Source organism: Balaenoptera musculus, chromosome 13, assembly GCF_009873245.2.
Source record: "Balaenoptera musculus isolate JJ_BM4_2016_0621 chromosome 13, mBalMus1.pri.v3, whole genome shotgun sequence".
NCBI classification, from domain to species: domain Eukaryota; kingdom Metazoa; phylum Chordata; class Mammalia; order Artiodactyla; family Balaenopteridae; genus Balaenoptera; species Balaenoptera musculus.
In genome coordinates, this window is record NC_045797.1 from 10,445,086 (window position 1) to 10,468,358 (window position 23,273).

At 46.6% G+C, this 23,273-nt stretch overlaps 1 protein-coding gene and 1 pseudogene across 2 annotated transcripts in view; both read left to right on the forward strand.

Annotated features, from left to right (window-relative positions):
- LOC118906439 (two pore calcium channel protein 2-like) overlaps window positions 1-23,273 on the forward strand; it is a 38,864-nt gene extending 15,591 nt beyond the window's left edge. The window contains exons 6-19 of one of the 2 annotated variants that reach the window (XM_036873982.1): window positions 133-251; window positions 456-557; window positions 2,059-2,185; window positions 5,386-5,587; window positions 12,641-12,785; window positions 14,232-14,417; window positions 15,950-16,014; window positions 16,815-16,902; window positions 17,892-17,961; window positions 18,648-18,867; window positions 18,969-19,059; window positions 21,247-21,360; window positions 21,596-21,720; window positions 22,670-23,273. In XM_036873982.1, coding sequence (XP_036729877.1) covers window positions 133-251; window positions 456-557; window positions 2,059-2,185; window positions 5,386-5,587; window positions 12,641-12,785; window positions 14,232-14,417; window positions 15,950-16,014; window positions 16,815-16,902; window positions 17,892-17,961; window positions 18,648-18,867; window positions 18,969-19,059; window positions 21,247-21,360; window positions 21,596-21,720; window positions 22,670-22,815 — 1,800 coding nt within the window. In that variant the 3' untranslated portion in view covers window positions 22,816-23,273. Of the gene's footprint in view, window positions 1-132; window positions 252-455; window positions 558-2,058; window positions 2,186-5,385; window positions 5,588-12,640; window positions 12,786-14,231; window positions 14,418-15,949; window positions 16,015-16,814; window positions 16,903-17,891; window positions 17,962-18,647; window positions 18,868-18,968; window positions 19,060-21,246; window positions 21,361-21,595; window positions 21,725-22,669 lie in introns of both variants that reach the window. The other variant, XM_036873984.1, reaches the window with a different exon arrangement.
- On the forward strand, window positions 20,756-20,854 carry LOC118906555 (annotated as a pseudogene).

Here is a 23,273-nt window from a genome sequence, read left to right on the forward strand (position 1 = left end):
CTATGCAGTAGGACCTTGTGGTTTATCCATTCTCGATATACCAGTTTGCATCTGCTAAGGGGGGGTGTGGTTTTTGTTTTTGCAGAAAATTAGCTGATTGCCCGTAAACGAAATGAAATGTTGTCTTCACAGATCCGAAGGGCTTTTCGAAGCATCCGGAACACTCTGCCCGATATCCTCTACGTCTTCCTCTTGTTCATCTTCAGCGTGTTGATATTCTCCCTCATGGCCTTGAAGCTTTTCGGGGATAGGTGAGCAGGCTGCCCTGGAAGTTTCTGCCTGAGAATTCTCCCACGTTTGAGTTCAGCCCGTTCATGGCAGAATCGGTCACTAGATGCTATCTTCCTGGTTCAGGCACTCCAGGAGGGTTCTCGAAAGGGGAAAAGTGTGTCCGGAACCGCAGCTTCATTTATGTCCATGGGTTTTTTTCACTCTGTGTTGTGGTTCCTTTTTAGGGGTCTCAAAACAGTGCAAGGATCGCCCTACTTCACCAACATCCTGGACATAGCATTTGAGCTCTACGTGCTGGTCACCACCGCAAACAGCCCCGATGTCATGTACGTGAGTCCCCAATTCGTGTTCACGGACATCTGTTACCGTAACAGAATTCACTTTCTTAAAAGCAGCTGTAAGAAAAAAAAAAGTGATTTTCTGTTTATTCATATTCATTGTAAAATGTTTGTATACTATTTTTTTTTTCTTTTTTTTTTGTCCACACGGTGCGGCATGCAGGATCTTAGTTCCCTGACCAGGGATCGAACCCATGCCCCCTGCAGTGGAAGCACGGAGTCCTAACCACTGGACCACCAGGGAAGTCCCTTGTAAAATTTTTGAAGAGTGCAAAGTGTTGGCACTAATGACAGCCTACCCACTCTACTGAAAACTAAATTTAGATGAATGTTTTAAAAAATGAAAGCAACAGGAGACATCTCTGGAGATACAACTTAAATATTTGAGCCCACTTTCTATTCTGGAATCTTCTTTGAGTCTTGAGTTGAAACGCCTAAGCCATTTTTGTAAAGGAATCATGGCTTGTTCTCCTAAGCACTGAGGTGGTTTTCTGGCTAAATGAAGCAGGAAAGAAATGTAAAAATTAGTAGTTGTCACCTCCCCCCGCTCTCCCAATGCCAATTCTCCACACATGTGGACATTATTTAGGAGAAAAACATTACGGTTTTTTCCCCCCTAATGTCCTGTATATTATGGATTTGCCTTGTTCATGGAGGTAAGATTATTTACCAGTGCTACCCTGAGTAGATAGCTCTTGGGGTTCTAGAGTGTAGATAGAATTCTAACTGCAAACATCAACCCCCATCACTTCCCATACTGCACTGCGGGAGAGGGGCGGACTTTCTGTTGTCTAGTTGTGTGTAGGATCATCACATCAACTTGTTCTGGGTTCCTGCTCACTCTTGGGCCTGGCTCTGGCAAAAAGTGAGCAAGGTGAAGTTCCTGGCCCTCCTTGTGTTTTCTTGGATCTTTCCCTCAACCTTAGGCTGCCCTCCTCAACATCCCCTCCTGCACAAAATCCAGTTTCCATTGAAGGTGGCGTGAGCATGCATCCCAATTTATGCCTTTTGTCCCGGCACCATTATTAATGGTGCACTTTTCATTCTCACTGTCCCAATGTGGACAGAAAACTATCTGCTCCCCAGCAAGGCAGTCTGGTGTCCCTGAAGAGCCTTGAGTATAACTCCAAGCCATAGTTCAGATTCTTTTTGTAATTCTGGGCAAGTGGCTCTCCTTTCTGGGTTTTGATTTTCTCATTGTGAAGGAAGGGATGGGGGAATCTCCAAGGTCCTGCCTGCTTTGAAAGTTGGCACCTCTCTAAGGCTCTAAGAATTTCAGAAGGCAGTCTGGAGCGAGCTCTTTAGCACTGACGATGATTATGGCTTTGAGGCCTCATAGCACAGTTTGGGGGGAGAGTTAGAGTGAGAGAATGTTTTCCTGTGCCTCGAGCACATGGATTGTCCACGTGGGATGTCACCTACGGTCAGCCTTCTATGCACTGTGGACCCAGGGCACGGGAAACCATGAAAGATAATTATTTCCTTCTAGGATGCCTGCCTATGAGTTCAATTGGTGGTATTCTCTGTACTTTATAACCTACATCATCATCAACACCTACATCTTCATGTCCGTCTTTCTGGCCGTTGTCTACAACAATTATAGGAAGCACTTAAAGGTAACATGCATGATCTGGGGGTCAGGGTGCCGGGCTGGGTGCAGTAGCAGGGAGGCTGGCAAATGCATTTGCTAAATATTTGAATGTGTCCATTTACCTTTTGCTTTGGTGAATCTGAAGGCTCGTTTGGTGCCTTGCTGTCCTCTGCTGGGCCAGGCGGTTCTTTGCCAGTCTGCAGTGGGTCTGACGGTGTGTCCCAGCCTCATGTGCAGGAAGAGGTCCTGGCTTTGCTCCTCACTTTTTTTTTTTTTTTTATTTTTACTGGAGTATAGTTGATTTACAACTTTGTGTTACTTTCTGCTGTACAGCAAAGTGAATCAGTTATACATATACATATATCCACTCTTTTTTAGATTCTTTTCCCGTATAGGTCATTATAGAGTATTGAGTAGAGCTCCCTGTGCTATACAGTAGGTTCTTATTAGTTATCTATTTATATATAGTAGTGTGTATATGTCAATCCCAATCTCCCCATTTATCCCTTTCCCCTTTCCCCCCAGTAACCATAAGATTATTTTCTACATCTGTAACTCTATTTCTGTTTTATAAATAAGTTCATTTGTACCATTTTTTAACATTCCACATATAAGTGATATCATACAATATTTGTCCTGCTCTTTCTGACTTACTCCACTCAGTAGGACAATCTCTAGGTCCATCCATGTTGCTGCAAATGGCATTATTTCGTTCTTTTTTCTGGCTGAGTAACATTCCCTTGTATATATGGACCACATCTTCTTCATCCATTCTTCCTCACTCTTAATGCATCTAATAGTTCATGGCTCCTGGAAATGTTTTGTGTATCATTGGGGTTGGGGATATTCTCCAAGCTCCTTTCCCCACCTCTAACAGAAGCAAAAATACCTTAAAGCCAATAGTTTCTGCCCTGGTGCCTTCTTGTTTGATTGATGTCTGAAGAATTCCTGGAGGTGTTGCATGGGCAGAGGCTTCTGAGCGCTTGGGGTGCAGCGTGTTTTATTTCTGGGATCTGCCTGGATACCTGGGTCATCTTACCTGCGGGCCCCACTGTCACCCACCTGAGCACGCCTCTCATTGGCTGTTTTCTAGGATTGTAAAACTAATTGCACAGAGAAACATTTCATCCAAGGGTCATTTTCTTTAAGGGAAGACATAGCCTTTTGAGTTAGATCCTTTTGGTTCTGTTATGAATTTTTCTTTGCTTAGGGATGTTCCCACCACGGGGCAAGTAGAAAGTCGGGGAGAACTTAAATGTTCGCAGCTAAGGAGAAGTGGGTGGTGGGCTGAGCCTGAGATTCGGCCAACCTCACTTTGAAGGTGTCTGGCCTGTCCAGGCTCTGAGAAGTCTGTGCATTGTGGGCACCTCAGCTGCTCCCGACCCCAAGGCCAGGTCTCCCAGTGACCCTCCTCCTCTGACTTCCTCCTTCTGGGCAGAAAGAGGCATTCCCAGAGGGTCTGGTGCGCTGGACAGAACTGTTGCTGCCCCTCCCCCAAGAAGTGTTTCTTTTAGTTAACACTTCTCGAAAATTAATCTTCTGCCGCATGGATCAGTCAGCAAGCGTATCTTAAATGTGTTTTTTGTGCCCAACACCAAAGTTCTGAGGAGCCAAAGGCGATGAAGACACAGCTGCACCCATTAAGAATGTAAGGTCTATAAATAATAAATGCTGGAGAGGGTGTGGAGAAAAGGGAACCCTCCTACACTGCTGGTGGGAATGTAAATTCATACAGCCACTATGGAGAACAGTATGAAGTTTCCTTAAAAAACTAAAAATAGAGTTACCGTATGACCCAGCAATCCCTCTCCTGGGCATATACCCAGAGAAAACTCTAATTCAAAAGGACACATGTATCCCATGATTATAGCAGCACTATTCACAATAGCCAAGACATGGAAGCAACCTAAATGTCCATCAGCAGATGAATGGGTAAAGACGATGTGGTACATACGTACAATGGAATACCGCTCAGCCATAAAAGAGAATGAAATAATGCCATTTCAGCAACATGGATGGACCTAGAGATGATCATACTAAGTGAAGTAAGCCAGACAGAGAAAGACAAATATCATATGAAATCACTTACATGTGGAATCTAAAATGTGATACAAATGAACTTATTTACAAAACAGAAACAGACTCACAGACATAGAAAACCAACTTATGATTACCGAAGGGGAAAGGGGGACAGGGATAAATTAGGAGTTTGGGATTAGCAGATACAAACTACTATATATAAAATAGATAAACGACAAGGTCCTACTGTATAGCACAGAGGACTTTATTAAATATCTTGTAATAAACTATAATGGAAAAGAATATATATATATATATATATATATATGTATATGTAAAACTGAATCACTTTGCTGTACACCTGAAACTAGCACAACGTTGTAAGTCAACTCTACTTCAATTTAAAGAAAAGAATTTAAGGTCTAGCCATGTACTCAGCTTACAGGGAGCAGTAGGGGTGGGCATTGAGGTGGCCGATTGTAACATGAGGGGGGTTCTCCTTGTCTGGAAGATTCCCTGTGCACAGTCAAGCCAGATGGCAGCTCCTGGCAAACCCTCTCTGACCCTCCTGCCCTGGACCTCTTCTTTCTGACCACTTCTAGCCTAGTGTCACTTCCCTGCCTTTCTTGCCCCTCCGCTTCTCTTTCTTGATTGACTTAATGGTAGATCTGTCTTCTCCCTCTCCTGTGTCTCCCTCTCTCTCGGCAGCAAACCTGATTTCCTTCCTTTCTGGAATCTCCCTTCCTCCTGGGCGGAGCGGAGTTTGGACCTGTCTGCCTCCTGCTGCTCTGTTTCTCACCACACAGGTTATCCTTCCGGGGTTCCCTCATTTGCACTTGGTAAGCTGAGTTCTGTTTCTGCAGGTGGGGGTTAGCTACCCATCCCTGGAGCCGGGGAGGGATTTGGTACCTTGCAAATTAGCAGAACCATTGGTGACTTCTCTTTGCAGTTCCTCCTGTAGCGTGAATTCCTGAGTTGCTCTTACAAGATAGGCTGTTGTAAACCCAGGAGCGGGGGCTTTTAGGGGTTTTTGTCAGGCATGGTGAGGCCTTTACACTTGGGTATCTCCTGCTCATCTAGAAAAGATGCACATGGTCCCCAGGACACACTCAGATGAACTCTTCCATTGCCTTGAAATTTTTAAGGTGGAAAATCAAGACTTTCTTGAATCTTCCTCTTAAAAAAACATACTTCTGTTTTTTCAAGAATGAGATTCGCACACTGGCATACCTGAAGCGTCACAAAATGATAGAGGCTTTCAACATTCTGAAAGTCAAGGTGGGCACAGAGTTTGTGGTGAAGGAGGCCCAGTGGAGGCAGCTGGCCAAGGTCGTGGAGCCAGACATCAGCAGTTCCCACCTGGAGCTCCTTTTGAGGATCTCCGACGAGGGACAGAAGGGGTATGTGGGTAAGAAGCCTTGGCCGCTCAAGTTCCTCTTCCCCGTGCATCAAAAAGTGGGGTGGGGGGCTCCTGAAAGTGATGGGATGTTTGTTCATTTTCTTAAGTTTGCAACTGAGAACGTATATTGGCATTCCCCGCTGGCAGTGTCACAGTGGAATTAGGTTCCTGACGCTGTGTTCTGACAGGGGTGTCGTGGTGTGTGTTGTCAGCGTGTGATGAGCCTTCCAGAAGCCCTTCACCTTGTAACACGGTCATTCCCCTCCCAGGATTCTGCTTTAGGGAGCTCATCTAAAATATGGAAAAGGGCTGTATAAATAAACATCTAAATTGCGTTTAGCGTTTGAAAGGTTGAAAGTCACCTAAATATTCATGTATTAGTGGTTGATAGTTACTGTCAATCATGTTTAACATTGGTAGCATGCTTGCCACGCATGAGACACTGTCATGATTGTTGTGTGTTTGTGATCTTCCCCAGACTTACTGAGGTGGAGGTCTTGTTGTCCTCATTTGTCAATATGGAAACTGAGACTCAAAGAAATTTGGTTGGTTGCCCAGAGCCACACAGCTGCAGCGTGTACAGGCCATCTGACTCCAAGGCCCCTGCTTTTTATCATTACTCTAAGCTGCCCCAAATTCTGAGGGTCACTTAACGGGAAATTCTGGTGACATTAAAAATGACTGTGAAGATGAGGTAACAGTGGGGAAAGATGTGAGATGACTAAAATACACCCCAAACTGTAGGACACACACATTTCTCTAGTTTCAAGAAAAGTCTAGATGGAAACACACCCAAATGGAGTGGGAGGTCTGATAGAATGTAAATTTACGTGAGACAAGGACTCTCAAACTAGTCTAGCAGAGCCATGGGCTTTTTAGGATTCGGTGCATGTGTGAGAAGAAGGAAATGACAGTGATTCTCTGGAACTTACATGAGTGTCCAGGGAAAAGAGAACTGTGTGGCAAGACACTGTTAAATGGGTGATGCCAGCATCTTCCAATGAGGGTGTTGGATCCAGGATGGAAGGTCAGCAGGGTTTGACAGGCGCCTTCCATTGAGCCCTGGGCACGTCCCTTCAGCCACCCAGCTCAATGGCTCAGGAGCCAGGCTTCTCAGACCCTGAAGAGATGGCTTTGGTGCCCCCGTTAGGGATTGGCGGTGATGCACTGTGATATCCCATGTCAGGGTTAGGGTTCTGCTAACGGTGGGGGAAGGGCGCCTGGACAACCCTTGAGTACCGTGCTTCCCAAGCTCTTTGGGAAGTGCAGTGAAGCTTTTAAATTCCTAGCCTGTCATGCAGCTGTATACTTGGGTAAAATACAGCAAAAATGAATAACTACAAAAATGAAATTAAAAAAACATATAAAACGCAAGTCCCAATTTTTCATTATTAGAGCCAACAGACATGAAATGATCCTGCCAATTGTTCTATAAGTTTCTAAATTTTCAGAGCTGATCTCATGGGGGTGAGCGGGGGAACACGAGGACAGGGCCAGCCGTGGCCCAGGGACCACGCACCTCCTCCAGGGAGGAGCACTGCTCTGGGACTTGGAGGAGAGATCGGGACCTGGGCCCCCTTGGATCTCCCACTCGAAGAACTGGGGTGGGATGGTGGCCCATGTCAGTCCAGGATTCCTAGACCTCAGCCCCTCTGTTTCTGAGAATTCTCTTTTGATGATTTAATACCTCTGCTGCTTCTAGAGAATTGAGACTCTGAAGATGTTGATGAAGCTTTAGGGCTTTATAAACTGTCTCTGCGATTCCTCCTGTAGCGTGAATTCCTGGGTTGCTCTTACAAGATGAGCTATTGCAAACCCAGGAGCAGGGGCTTTTAGGAGTCTTTGTCGGGCTTGGTGAGGCCTTCACACTTGGGTATCTCCTGCTCATCCAGAAAAGATACACATGGTCCCCAGGACACACTCAGATGAACAGTGTTTCTTTGTTTATAAGGTCACCCAAATTGCTAACTATTGACACTTGGGTGTCATGAAGAACAAACATATTAACCCATGGGGACATAGCATCTTAATTTCTTTGGTAACTTCTTTGGTAATTTCCTTATGTCTTTAGGTAAATGCAAGTTATTGACTATTTATCTCAATATGCATTAGGCCAATGCCCTGAACTCAATTAGTAATTTTAGAAAATATGTTTAAGAAATCATGGGTAGTTGATTCCCTGTTGACACCAAGGATTTGTCAGAGAAGCGTGAAACTCTGGACACTGTATCCATATAGTTTAAGCAAGTTACCCTATAGGGCCTTGTGGTTTACAATATTGTGTGATTTACACAAGCCAGTTGACAAAGATTCGAGTTTTTAAATCACAACGCAGTTTGAATCATGCCGCTTGGTTCTGGCCTATGTTTAGGTTTAAAGACACCTAAATGTTAGCTGAGATCATGATACCAATTGACCCATAAGATAAGGGGGAGGAATGTTAGAAGTTCCAACCATTTTAGCCTCTTTAGAAAACAAAGTCTGCATGAACTAAAACTCCATATTTGCACTTTGTATTTACATTGGATAAAATCAGGAAAAAGATGCGAAGCCACATTTTAAACCCTAAATCACAAAACAATTTATTAGTTTTCCTGTCCTAGGAGCATTAAATACATTTGAATTCAAATTTTAAATTATTTTAATTTGATTTATAAAGTAATTTTAGAACATTTTAATTTTTGGTCAAAAGTCCTTAGATTTTAAGTGTGTAACCAGATCTTTAAAATGTGTCCTTTTTACCAAAAAAAAAAAAAAAAAAGAAAGCTTAATTTTTCCCCCTAATGGCCTTTTTACAACTACTAATTGCTGGTCTATTGTTAATTTGCATATCTTAAAAAAATTTTTTTTAACTAGGTAGAGACACTAAGAACATTAAATGAAGTTAGAATTCCCTGGTTCCCATCTGATTTTCTTAAGAAATTAGAATATAGAAATACTATTTAAATGAATATTTTGTTGTTTTACATATTTTATACTTGTGGGGGCGAGACTTCACAAACTGATTTGTTAGTTCAAGTTTTTATCTGGAAGGCACCTGTGTCAAGGAGAAAATCATTTTAAGACCTAGTTTCTTTAGCATTTTAATACGTTTGTGCAAGCCGAGAGTTTGTCAGAGACTTTGTTAAAAGAAAAAAGGTGATCATTAAGCTTGAAATTCCTTTTTTCCTGCACCCTGGTGAGTCTTTTTGTTTGTTATGTTTGTTTGGTTTATCTATTTTTTTTTTTTTAGGGGATAGCACATTTAAAGCATAAAGAATTTTTCCTTGACTTCTTAACCCTGAGAGGACCTTTAAGTCTCCATTCAGAGTTTAAGGAATGCATAGTGTTCACTTTAAAACAATTCATTTAACAATTCATTGAGAAATCATTGCTTGTATCAGTTTGCTTGGGCTGCCATAACAAAGTCCCAGACACTGGGGGGGCTTAGACAACAGAAACCTATTTTCTCACAATTCTGGAGGCAGGAAGTGCAGGATCAGGGTGTTGTCTGACAGGCCTGTGTCCTTGGCTCCTAAATGATTGTCTTCTGTGTCTTCACACCATCTTCCTTCCTTGCATGTCTGTGTGCAAATCTCCTCTTCTTATGAGGGCACCAGTCATACGGGATTAGGGCCCACCTAATGACCTCCTTTTAGTCTAATTACCTCTTCAGAGGCTCCATCTCCAAAATACAGGCACACTTAGAGGTGCTGGGAGTTAAGCCTTCAACATATGAAATTTCAGGGAACACAGGTCAGCCCGTAACTCCTGTTTTTGGGGTTCTGTCCTTAGACTGTTGCCTTCTCTAGAGCTTTCTTCTATGGTTCACTGTCCCCCACGCCCCAATACTACTCATCTTCGAAAGTCATATTCATATTATTAGTTTATCAAAATCTCAAACTTGAACATTTACACCGAACACACAGAACCGCCATGGTTCTGGTTCAGCTGCTGCCCTTTCCCCTTCACACGATGCGACTCCACCCCGTCTGAGGCTGCAAAGCCACAGCAGGACGACAGTGACAAACCTCACCTGTGCAGTACTCTTACTTTCTAATGCCCTGGGGACATTCAGCCAAAGTAGCTCTTGACCTTCTGAGCAGGTGAGAGGGGGCGAAGGAGGTCAGCAGATGCCCTTGTGACACACCCATGACCTTGGCTGCCATTGGCTGGCTCGTGACTGGAGTCCACAGGTCTGGGTCCCCCGCCCTGAGCCCTGCTCAGTTTTGCCGCCTGGGTCGTGATCCTATTTGTAAATTAAATGAGCCCAGCACTCATCTAGTTTGAAAAAAGGAATCCATCTGAGTCACAGATTTTATTAGAGCTTCATGGATGTGGCAAGAAGGCGCCCGTGAACTCATGGCTTAGCAGACTTCCCCAGTATTTTATCTTTTACAAAACAGCGATGTCAATTTAAATACCGTTACCAGGGCAAACACATCTTTAGGGAAGACAGCCAATCAGATTTGTTGGCTTTTAGGGATCGCATGTTATCTTTTATAGGAGACAGCGGTCATTTCTGATGTCTGGGTGTCCAAAGACTCCTTTGTTTAACCAACACTTTCAAAGACAGTTTTAATAGCAGAAAGCCAAACAGAATTTCATGCTTCACGACGGTCTCCCCTCAGTACAGGCAGGGAGATCGCTAGTTCTGTGAACATGCTCGCTTTCCCCCTTGATCGGCAGTTATGGGCAGGTGCGGTGTCCAGGGCTAAGCACTGGGATTCTATTAGTGCCCAAAGTGTTAGACTTAAATCTAGTGTTAAACTGAGAAACATGAAACTTACAGATGTGGAAAGAAAAGGGCTGCATAGAATGATTAACAAAGAATATGGAGAATAATATGTCTACAACAAGGGTTGGTACCCAACGGTCCACAGGCTAAATATGGCCACTGGCTGTTTTTCCTAAAGTTTTACTGGAACACAGCCATGCTTATTCATTTGTGTATCGTTTATGGCTGCTTTCATGCTATAATGGCAGAACTGAATAGTTGAAATGGAGACCATATTGTCCACAAAACCTAACTCTCTGGCCCTTTACAGAAAAAGTTTGCTGACCCCTGATCTCCAACATAAAGTACCAGATGGGTACAAATTCCTTCTTGACACAAAATTACCATGCTTTTGATTCTCTTTGTCCTTTCTTGTTCTATAGAATCTTCTGGATTAAAAGATGTGAGCCCTGTGATAGTGATGGATTCTCCGTTGGTTGAGGTTACTTGATGGCTGATGTGTTGGCTGGATTCTTGTCAGTAGGTCCCCCCAAACCCTATTTGTGGTTGTCACGTCACTGTCTCCCTACCTTCTGATGGTGGAGCTCACGTAGCCCAGGTCCTGGATCCAAGTTATCACATCATCTAATTCTCTAACGCTGCCCTTCCCCCTCAGCGGGTGCTACACGTCTTGGCTATTAAGACATGTCTATGCATTTTGCTTCTAACTCTAAAGACCCAGGAACTAAGATATCCTAAGACATATAAGAGTGTTTTTCATCCAACTTGATGGACTCATGTTCTTTCATGTTCTTAGGACCATCTGACTCTTCAGGAAAATAGCAACGTGAATGTTTAATATCACTCAGGGTTTTGTCTGATTCAGGCTCCTCACTCAAATGAGGGCACACTTCTGACGAGGCTGCGGCTTTCTCTTTGCCTGGGTGTCTGTTGGTGGCAGTTCCCCATCATCTTTCTTGCATAAACCACTATGGTGGCACCTGTAGAACCATGATTCGTTGTTTACTTCTGAAAACTCGAAATGGAGACCTACTCATTTCCAGACCTCTAAATGAGAAGCATTCTAGGATTTAAAAACTCCACCCCGGGACTTCCCTGGTGGCGCAGTGGTTAAGAATCTGCCTGCCAATGCAAGGGACATGGGTTCGATCCCTGGTCTGGGAAGATCCCACATGCCATGGAGCAATTAAGCCTGTGCACCGCAACTACTGAGCCTGCACTTTAGAGCCCACGAGCCACAACTACTGAACCTGCGTGCCACAACTACTGAAGCCTGCACGCCTAGAGCCCATGCTCCGTGACAAGAGAAGCCACCACAATGAGAAGCCTGTGCACCACAACGAAGCGTAGCCCCCGCTCTCTGCAACTAGAGAAAGCCCGTGCAGCAACGAAGACCCAAGGCAACCAAAAATACATAAATAAATTAATTAATTTAAAAAAAACAACAACTCTGCCTTCAAAAAAAAAAAATGCCCCCAAAAACTCCACCCCAGTCTTTAACAGCTGTCTCAGCTATACCTGATCTGTACCTGCAATTTATTACAGCAACTTTCTTTAAAGTTTGCAAAGCATTCAACTTGGTTTTCAAAGAAGCAGCAACACCCTATGTACAATCTGATTTCATCCGTTGATGTGATTGATATTTCTTTAAGTTGTATGTAACAGGAGGTTCACGCCTAAACAGATTTGAGAACCAGCCCAGTGGACTTGTGGTCAGCATCCTGGTGAGGGAGAGGCGCATGGGGTGATGGAGAATAGCCTGCTGGCTCCAGGCATTCAGCAGGTCAAGGGCATCACCTCCGCAGTTGGGTGGGTCCCGGCCGGTCAATTAAGTGCCCACTGTACTTTGGCCCGGGGTGATGGGCCAACTTGTTATAGAGGCTGTTGCTTTGAGTGAGTCCCTGAGAAGGGGCAGAGAGGGAGGGTAGGCAGAGAAGAACATAGGGGTTCAAGGGGAAGGGTATGGATTATACCTACCTTGGAGGCTTCGTGAGAAGGAAGGGGAGGTTGGGTTGAGCCTGGAAAGGTAGGTCAGGCAGACCTTGAAAGCAGTGATGGCTGAGTGAGGAGGAAAGTGAGGTGGAAGGCAGGGAGTGAGGCGGTGGCGTCTGTGAACTAGCAAAGTCACATGCGTGGGTTGGCTGCCTGGGGCTGGCTCGGGGCTGAGTGAGGACAAGCAGGAGGCTGTGCCACCCACTGGCCCGTTGGCCTTGGGCCTTCGTCCTTTGAGGCTTCACATCTTCACCTGTGAAACGCAGATCCAAGAGTCCGTGCTGGCTTTGTCTCACCCGTTGAACCTTAGTGTCACAGCAGCCATGTATTTGGGGGTCCTTTTTTCATTGCAGACAAAACGAACTTTCTACGCTTGGCTGACCTCCTCAACATCCAGGTGGTCACCATCAACATCAAGAGACACCCGCTGGAAGCCTGGATGCCTCGGGTATACCAGTCGTCCCCAAGCCTCTTGGTTCAGAAGATGGTTCGGCACAGGCAAGTGAGACGGGGCCGGTTTTCACCCAAATTGCTTTGAAAATCGAGGAATCTGAATGAATGCGTTTCATCCCTGAAGCTATAAATCATTCCCCTGCTCACTGCTTCTGGTTTCTTGGGAAGGCATGGAAAGGGTTCTGGACATGCGATGTTTAACCTTACCCAGAGGACAGGTTTCTAGATTATGCTTCCTTCTTCAGTGTTTTTTTTTATTTTTTTTAATGCTCAAGAGCCACAGACTGGCTGTGCTTTCTGAGCCAGGGAAGCTGACCACTCTCTGATTTCAGGAAGTTCCTGCCCCATCAGAGTCATTAGGAAGTTGATGTCAAATATGGCATTTTGACTCTGTAAAGTATCTGGTAAGAAGACATGAGTTAGAGTTACTGGAATGACTGTTAAGAATGCCAATTAATTGTTTTATTCCCAAGTAGATGGACTCCAGAAGAGTCCTTTATCCCGGTTGGAGAGTTTATTTTTACTATGTGTGGCCTGGAACACCCCTATCAGCAGAGGCTCCCCTCTTGCCTTCTTTGAATTTAATGTTTCATAAAAGTGAATGGTTCACTTGGGAGATTGGGATTGACATGTATACACTGATGTGTATAAAATGGATGACTAATAAGAACCTGCTGCATAAAAAAATAAATAAAATAAAATTCAAAAATTCAAAACAAAACAAATAAGTGAACGGTTCAGAAGTCCTTGAATGCGGCATCCAGGGCTGGGACCTAGAGTCTGCAGCTTCCCCAGGACAATAGGGTAGGAGCCCCCGCTCCTCCCCTTTCCCATGGCCACGCCCACAGTTCACCCAGGATTCTCTGGAGCTCAGGGCACAGATGCCTGTGAGGGGCAGCCTGATTTGCAATTGAAAATTTGAGTCAGAGCCCAACTGTCATATTTTTTTCACCCCTTTTCACCCCAGACTTGGTGAGAAAGTGGGGCACGTCAGTCCCCTGGAAGACGTGTGTGCAATAGGAGTAAAGAGTTTTTCAGAAGCTTTCTGAGTTAAGGATGTTAATTTTCCAGGGTCAAGTAGTCAAGGTGTAATGGTCCTGGGCTAAGCCCTAAACCTTCTCCTTGCCCCCTGATTCTACTCAGCCTTTCATCTGATCCAGGTACTGTGCCCAAAAGGCGAAACTGGGAAAACGAGGCTTCTGTTCTTCCCCCTCACTCTGTCTTCATTTTCTCCTTGGTGGGAAAGGCTGTACCAGTGTACCAGTGTCAGTGAGAGGCAGGTGAATTTCAGAGCCCTGACCATGGTGGAACCTTTCCTTCCATGATGAGTGAGTAGGTGTGTGTGTGTGTTGGCGGGATGGGGGGTGGTGAGTATCTCACATTCATCACACTGACAGGAAACACAGTAGTTCCTGTAGGGCTCTGAACCTGCTTTCTTTTTTTTACTGAAATGTATGATAACAGAATCTTTTCTTTTTTCCCTCCTGGCAGGATTTTTGTCTGGGTTTATGATGTCATCATTCTAATAAATGCCATATTCATTGCTTTGGATGAGAAAAACCCCTTAATTTCCTACGCAGAATGGCTTTTCCTTTCTCTCTATATTATTGAAATTCTCCTGAAATTGTACACGTACGAACCCAGAGCCTATTTTGGAAGGAAGCAGTTCTGGAACTGGTGAGTCTGTGTGTTTTGGGGAGGGGGCCGTGGGTGAAGAGAGGGGCTTTCTGTCACACTTTGGGGAATAAAGTTGTGGAGTGTTTCAAGCTCCATCTGCCTAGTTTTGAGGCTTTTTTTAAAAAATAAATTTCTTTATTTCTTTCTTTCTTTATTTTTGTCTGTGTTGGGTTTTTGTTGCTGTGCGCGGGTTTTCTCTAGCTGCGGCGAGCGGGGGCTACTCTTTGTTGTGGTGCGCGGGCATCTCATTGCAGTGGCTTCCCTTGTTGCGGAGCACGGACTCTAGGCACGCAGGCTTCAGCAGTTGTGGCAAGTGGGCTCAGTAGTTGTGGCTCGTGGGCTCTAGAGCACAGGCCCAGTAGTTGTGGTGCACGGGCTCAGTTGCTCCGCGGCATGTGGGATCTTCCCGGACCAGGGCTTGAACCCGTGTCCCCTGCATTGGCAGGCGGATTCTTAACCACTGTGCCACCAGAGAAGCCCGAGGCTTCTTATAATGAAGTCTTGAGGGCAGGGGAACATCTGGTTGTCAAAGCTGTTATTTAGGAGGACAGTTTGAATGACTGGCTAAAATTAGAATCACAGATCACGGCATCTTGGATTTGGAAAGGATCTTAGAATGTCTCACCCAATGAAACAATTCCTTCCATGGTTGCCCGGCCCACTCCGTACTCTTGTTATCGGAAAACTTGGCCCGCGTGGCTGGACGATGAGGACCCTTAGCAAGCTCTTTCCCGGGCTGGATGTTTCTCCTGTGACCTTCTTTGCTCCAGGCTCTGTACCTCCCGGTCTTAAACCATCACCCACATGCTGCAGACCATCTCGAGTACCACTGAATGTCAGCCATCACGGGATACCAACTTCAGTAGTGCACAGCTCAGCAGGGTTGGATCTCTGTGGTCACTGCTCCCAGTGCCAAGAAACTCACTAAGGTGTGCGTGTAGCCAGGTGGCCAGTGTTGTCCAAGGCAGTGGCACCGTTGTGAGAAAGAAAAGTCACGGCATGATGAATTTCCCCTTTAATTAAAAAGTTGCAGGGAATTCCCTGGCGGTTCAGCAGTTAGGACTCTGTGCTTTCACTGTCAAGTGTGTGGGTTCAATCCCTGGTAGGGGAACTAAGATCCCCCAAGCCGCACGGCAAGGCCAGATAAATTAAAATAATAATAATAAATTAAATAAATAAATAAATAAAGTTGCAATGCATTTAGTAAGATGAATACCAAGAAAGATTACACTATGTATTCTGAAAATGTGTCAAAGTTTTCTTGCAAGTATATAGTTATGTTGGAAGACAGAGTGATATGAATTAGCTGATTCCTACAAATTTCCTTGGGTGGCTCATTGCAGCAGCCAGTAAATGATCAAACACAGTGTTTCTTGCTTTGCACCTGCTGTCCTAGAAATGATGGAAGTCAGTTTGATGGCTGGATCATTGCTTTGCGTAAGAGACTGGATTCCGAGTTTTCTCAGGATTCATTGTATCCTGAGCTTGACAGGCCTTTCCCTTGATGCCTCACTGACGTTGCTTCTCCTTAGGTTTGATACTCTGATCATCATCGCAGCCCTGGTGGCCACCGTGGCCAACACCACCATTCAGTCAGGTCAGTGTCACCGGCTCTCAGCTTCCCCGTCTCCCGGAAGCGTGTGTTCAATCAGTAAACTTTGTAGAACATCCGTGGTGTACCATTAGGGTGTTTGGGGCGAGGCAGTTGGGGACACAGGAGAATTAGTAAAACTATTCCACTTTCTGGAGAGGGATGGTAGCTTTGTTTGTGTCTGGCTGTATGGTAGAGATTTCATTTGTAGGTATCACCACACCAAACACTCACCTGGTCATCTCTCCAAACTGCCCTTGGTCTCAGGGCTCATCCTTGACCCTCTGCCCATGTTGGCCCCCAACCCAGGGTCCAGCTGTAGCAGGAACTCCGCATCAGCCTCTGCCCACCACCCTCTCCTTTCTCCCCTCCTCTGGCTCCCCTACATGTGCCACCACTGCCCTGCACACTCCTTCCTGTAGATGGCGGAGGGGATTATTTAGAGATAGAGCAGCTTCTTAACACGACTATGAAATGAATGCTGGGTGGGGAGGAAGGGCTTGCTGAAATGTGTTCTGTAGAACGGGATCCACAGTCAGTTCTTGATGATGGTCTGAAGTCTGCTCCTACACTCGTGCTTCTTAGTTCTAGGGCTGGAGGGGATGCTCAGCTTGGCGCTGATTTGCTGGGGGAGTTACTGATTGAAGGCAGTCCTCACTTCCTCGTGGCTCAGAGCCATCGCCCTGTTCTTGAAGTGAAGGGCATAGTCCCCCAGGACCCACAGAGTCTCAGACCTCACTGCATAAAAGGGACAAGCCAGAGGTGCTCTGAAACCGGAATGTTAGATGGTTGTGTTCTTTTTCCAGCGAGAAAATACAACAGTCAGCAGATACTGGATATTGTCTTGATTTTGAGAATACTCCGGCTCTTACGGGTCATTGTCAGCATTCAGAGGTAAAGATGAAGCCATGGGAAACAGCTGCACCCGGGCAGTTCCCCATATTGGGGCTTGACAGAAACCCCCCTGCCTGGGAACTATGAACACGCCCAGCTGTGAACCCCAGGATATAACTTGTGTAGAGGACCTGGGTTCTCTGGGGGTGGTGGGGAGGGGCAGGGAGCCCGAGGAGGTGGTGAAGAGCCCCCAGGTGCAGCTCTCTGAGGGCAGGGATTCTGTCCGTCACTTTCAACCCTGTGATGTGGTCCCTCAACTGTGCCTGCAGCCTGGTGACTGGACAGTGGTCATGACGGCAGCTGATGCTAACGGAGTGCGCTAACCATCGTCTTGTTAAATCCCTCCAGCAACCCTTGATGTAGGGGCTTTAATGATCTTTAGTTCCTGGGTGATGACAGTGAAGCTCAGAGAGGTTAAGTAGTTCCCCCAGTGGTGCACAGCTAGAAAGAGGCAGAACTGGGACGCAAACCTAGGAGTCTGATCCCTAAACCTGGAAAAACCCACCCTGTTTTGGATAGGCCAGGTTCCTTTCAAGGAGTGTGTGGGATGCCTCCATCTGAGGACTGGCCTGCTCCCCCGCAAAATAAATAGGGGAGCAGACCGGGTCAGCTAAGTCTCCAGGTCAGCTTTAATACAGGCTGAATTTTTGATGACGGAAAAGGTTGGGGGAAGAAAGCAGATGAGGGTGGATGGTTTCTCAGCCTCAGTACCCACCTGTGTCATACTAGTGAAACTCTCTGTGATTACCATTCTTATGTTTTTAAAAACGGTCTTGCTTTGTTTTGCTTCAGGGGAAACTCAAGTTAACTCCCCCCTCAGTTCAGTAGATGGACTGATGCTGACAAAATTGTAAAGGCAGATTCCTGACAGCATTTACAGCACAGATCCAGGACTGGGGGGAGGGGCATTAAACCAAACATGCTAGTGTGGTGTCAGTTTTACTTACATCTTCCCTCTGCCTTGTGTCGGAAACTTTGTTTTATCCCAGATTCCGGGTGATCGTGACCACCTTAATTAACATCGGCCCCACGATGCTGACGTTTGGCGGCCTGGTCTTGGTGAGTGTTCTGTTCCTATTCTACGTGAAGCAAGCGATAAGATGTTCATTCTTAGCAGGTCTCTGTGAGCCTTATTTTAAGTGAGGGAAAGAAAGGGAGATGAAGTCAATGAGATTCAAGGGGTTTCTAGGAGCTATTTTTAGAAATATCAAGTGTGTAGAAACATGGGGCATATAGCTGACCCTGGTGGTCCGGTGGTTAAGACTCCACGCTTCCACTGCAGGGGGCATGGGTTTGATTCCTGGTCGGGGAACTAAGATCCTATATGCCGCGTGGTGCAGCCAAAAAAATCCAGAAAAACAAAAAACAACAAAACAAATGAGGTAAAGATCCAAATTTATTATTTTTTTCCTTAGAGGCCTAACTATTGATATTATTTATTGAGTATTTAACCCACTAACTTGCTAACAGCATCATTTTGTCTTTGCAAACGGAGACCACAGCAGAGGTCCAGGTGTGGTCCAGCTGGCCGTGCCCCCTGTCCCTGAACAGCCCAGTGGCCGGTGGGCTGACCCATCCCACCCTGTTCCTGCTGCTGCTGGAACTTGTGGCCGTGGGGAAAGCCATCCCCCGAATGAGGGTAGCAGCCCTCTCTGCTGGCCATTGTCGCAGGCTGACCTGTGTCCACGTCCTTCCGCCTCCCCTCATCCCGCCTGCCCACTCGTGACCGGTGCCGCCCACCCTAGGTGGTCTACTACGTGTTTGCCATCATCGGGATGGAAGTGTTCCACGGCAAAGTCCACTTCTTTGACCCCGGTTCCACCAGTCCTGATGCCCTGGTGTGTGGGAACCCAGCCTTAAAAGACTCAGCGTTTGCCCGAGGCAGGTACTGCAGGAACAACTTCAATGACTTGCCCGCCTCTCTCATCCTGCTGACAGAGCTCACGGTGGTTAACCAGTGGCACAATATCCTTTCCGAGGAGGCGGGCGCGGCAGGGGACGCTGAGAGCACCTTCCGGGAGGGTTAGGTCTTGGCTCCTTGAAGGCTTGGTTCCTTAGCTTCGCACTCCTCGCGGACGGCTTTGCCCTCGTGACTCACCAGGCGGCAAAGCTGTATTTCATCGGCTTCCACGTCGTGGTCGTCATCCTCATTGTTAAGTGAGTTTGCTCCTGCTGGGTGGGCCGTTCCAGATCCCCCCTCTCAGATCTACAGCTGCTCACACCTCCCTCCTCCCTGGCTCCACCCTTGAGTACCTTGTGGGTGGGTCCCATCTCCCCTGCTAGATGCTAAGGCACCAGAAAGGAGGCATCTTACTTTTGTTCACATCTGTGTTCTTCAGTGTCAGCCAGCCGTGCACGTCAGTATCTAATATACATCTCATAGCCTCGCCAGTTGTTTGGGTCAGAAGGGCTCTGGGGTCCTGGCCGGTCTCCCTACACTTCCCCGGTGGGATAAATCACCTTTAGAGCATCCTTGTGAATTGTGCCCACCCTTTGATGAAACCTGCGCAACTCCTGGGACTCATTAGAACCTATACGAGTCAATTTCCTTGTCGTCCAGCTCTGGTCCTCACCTGTCCTTGCACAGGTAGAATGGAAATGTGCTTACTGGTTAATTTTCTTCATTGGTTCCAGTTCTGTCCTGAATTCTCTTCCGGGGAGAACTCAGTCACCGTTTGAAAGCTGCTATGACATCTCACCACTCCAGAGGGCTTTCCTTCCTGCTTATCAATCTCTGATTCTAGCTCCCCTGTTCCTTGTGGGACCTGAATTTGAGTCCCCTTGATCCCTGTTTTTTATTTCCCCCCAGAGATGTTTTCTGGTTGTCATATCCCTCTTAGAGCCTGGGGCCCACAATTCTTGGGGTGACAGCCCAGCCCCGGGCCTTCCTTGTCACATCAGGGCTGCTTTGGCCACCATCCTGCTGATTTTGGCTCAAGAACGTCCCAGCAGAGGGAGGGGAGGGGAAGAACTGCTCAGGGCTGCTTGTCCTGCACCGTCTGAATGGAATATGTAGAGGAATGAGAGAGGAATGCTTCTGAGTGATTCTTAGAGAGGTTTCCAGAATGCTGGGATAGGCCGAGGCAATGCGAAAAGCTGTAGGGGTTTTTCAGCTATTCCCCCAAAAGCTTGCGAGTGTGGTGACAGCCCTGGGCTCCATCAGCATCATGTTAAGTCAGAAGTGGTGAAGGGATTGGGATTCCCTACTCACAAGTTGCAGATCAGTGTGTGTGTACGTCACGTGTATATACTGACAAAGTGTGATACCTTGGGTCCGAGACAAAGACAGTTTATTCCTCATGGCAGAAGCTGCAGCCAGAGCAATACTTGGGGCAACTCCCTGAGCCCTAATCCCCACTGCACAATGAGGTGAGGGCCAGTTGGATGGGCTGCATTGCAGGAGGGGAACTCCAAAATGAGAAAACCCCGATCTGTGTAGCTGGGGAGACCTGCCCATCCTCCCCTCTGGAAAGAGAGAGAAAAAGAGAAAGACCTTATTTTTACTCTTGAATGTAAGCAAGTCTCTGGGGAGGGCAAAATGAAGTCTTTGCTACCCTAGTGGTCACTGGGGAGGAGACGGTAAGTAACAGTAAGCTTTACTATTGTGGAGCATATCCGGAGACACCCGTATTATGTGGACAAAAAAGTTCATTTGGGTTTTTCCATGCCACAGACCACCCGAACGAACTTTTTGGCCAGCCCAACATATCCCTAAATTGGCTCTCAGTGTCTTTGCTCAGAGGACCCAGACTGTGCAATAACACGAGATATTCATGGAGAATTGTCTACCAACAATTATGTGGCCTAAGCTTCCCCTTAAAATAAACTCGAGCTCACTCGAGTGTATTTTCGAGCTCACTTTGGCAGCATATACACTAAAACCGTACAGAGAAGATTAGCGTGGCCCCTGTACAAGGATGACATGCAAATTGGTGAGGCATTCCATATTCTTGCAATGTAGGGGGAGGGGATTAAGAGGTACAAACTGTTAGGTATAAAATAAGCTGCAAGGATATATTGTACAGCACTGGGAATATAACCAATATTTTACAATAACTATAAATGGAGCAAACCTTTAAAAATTGTGAATCAAACCCCCCCCCCATTTTCTTCTTAATAGTCACCGTTTAAATACTATGTAGAGGAAGAATGATTTTCCAAATGAAAGAAAGTTGTGCCTGATGCTTGAGAGACATTTTGTCATTTCTTCCCCATGTTGTGTTTTCTTTGCAAAGATGGGCGGCCTTTTTATTTGGGTTTGAACACTCTTTGGAGCCATGATTTCCCATCACCTAGACCATGGCTGACTAGATGTAAAACCCTCTGCCTTTTACTTTTTCTCAGTATTTTCATAGCGTTCATCTTGGAAGCGTTTTTTGTGGCATATTCGTTAGAAAAAAGTGAAGTGGAAACTGCCATTGAGAAGAAGATTCAGGAGCTTGGAGTTGGGGTCCAAGAGTGAGTAGCATTTCCCGACGTGGCTCATGGACTTTGGAAGCAGGATGTTCATGGCGGGGTGGGTCCTGATCACATTTAACCCCCGAGACCCCATGGCAGCCACCCTGGTCCTGGGTGCCAGTTCTCAGGGACCCTCCGCTGGCTACATGGGTGACATGGGGCCATGGCTGGGAGGACAGAGGGGAACTCAGCTGAGGGACCCGGCTGTGTTCACACCATCTCTTCCTCCCTGAAGGGAAGAAGTGCAGGATGGGAAGCTCATTGACAACGTGGACGCCAAGGACAGTGGCTTCAGTGGGGACGATGGAGACAACAAAAGGAAGGCCTTGAAAGGACTGTACTTTAGAATTGCATCAAAAAGTAAGTTTTAACCCAACTCGAAACTTCCTCCAATCCATCCTCCTCACAGCAGTCAGTGAGATGTTTCCAGAATGCAAAACCGACCTTCAGGGGCTTCCCGTGTCTCAAGGGCGCCTGCCGTGGCCTCTAGGGGCCACATGCGTGGTTCCCTCAATATCTCAGCCCGTCTTCCTTCCCCCGGGACCCCCCATGCCTCTGCCCTTTAGCCCTGCTGTCCCTTTACTTCTTTGGCTCCCCTGCTCCATCCTGCCACAGGGCCTTTGCACATGCTGCTTTCTCCCCTTGCTCTCACCTCACCTTGCAAAATCAAGGCTCTTCCTCCTGCAGGTCTCTGCTCAGGCAGCACTTCCTCAGGGAAGCCCTCCGGGCTCCCCGAGAGGTCAGGTGCTCCTGTGACACCCCCCCACTGCCCCAGCTCTCCTTCCCTGCCTTTCAGCACCTGTCAGCTGTACATTGATCACTGAGTGACTGTCTGGTCACCATCTGTCTTCCCTGCAGACTCGAAGCTCCACATGTGCAGGGCCATGTCTTTTTTGTTCTCCATTGTATCCCCAGGGCCTCACCATGTGCCCAGGACATGCGGGCCTTAATAACTGTTTAAGTACTTTATTAATTCTCAATGAGTTAACGATTGACTGAGTAAACCCAAACCTGTCTGAATCTCAGCTGGGCCTTTGGTGGGGACACCATATGGTACACTTAGACACAGCACAGCATAGATGGCAGGTGTGTGTGTGTGTGGGGTGGGGGGGATGCCACCCCAGAGGCGGCCATCCTCCCCCATCCTTCAAGGAGGACCTTCTCCTTGGTCTCCAGAGCCTGGGGGGTCTGGGGAGCTCAGTGGGGTGAGCTCAGAGACCCTCCTTCAGGAAAGCCGAGCTCTGCGGGGCTGGGTGCTCCCCTCCGACCCACACGGGCAGGTCCCATGTGCCCCTCTCCTTCCTCCCAGAGTACAAGACCGTGGATGCTTTGCTGCAGCAGATGTTTGAGTCTGAAATAGCTCCAGAGGATGAAGGCCCTTCCTTGGAGGAGATTCTGAACTTCTCACCCAGTGACGTACATCCCAAGAATCCCAGTTTTGAAAACAGTGCCTGACCCTGGGCCTGTAAGGGCCACAGGTATCCACAACTGGAAACCAAGATAAGCTGTCGTCACTGTTTGCAGATGCTACCTAGAGGTTACTTTCCCAGCCCAGGTTCTCTTCTGTGTTCTGATAAGACTGTGAATCGGCCTCCCTTGTCCTGAGTGGTCGGCTCTGTGTGCTCTCCTGAGGTCATGCTTAGGGCTGATCATAGAAGTGAGGAAAGGAAAATCTACAAGGAGACTGTGGAGAGCACTTATCATACAAGTGTTCGTACGTGTGTAAATCCTCTCAGTGGGTATATAAAAGCTTTCATTTATTTTTATATGATATTTTGCTACCTTATTAAATGAATACTGTGCTACAGTGTTACATAAATGAATTTAAAATATCTTAATATGCTAAAAGAACACGTTCTAGTACAGAAGCTTTTGATGCAGTGTTTATTCGAAATGAAAAATATGAATGTGAA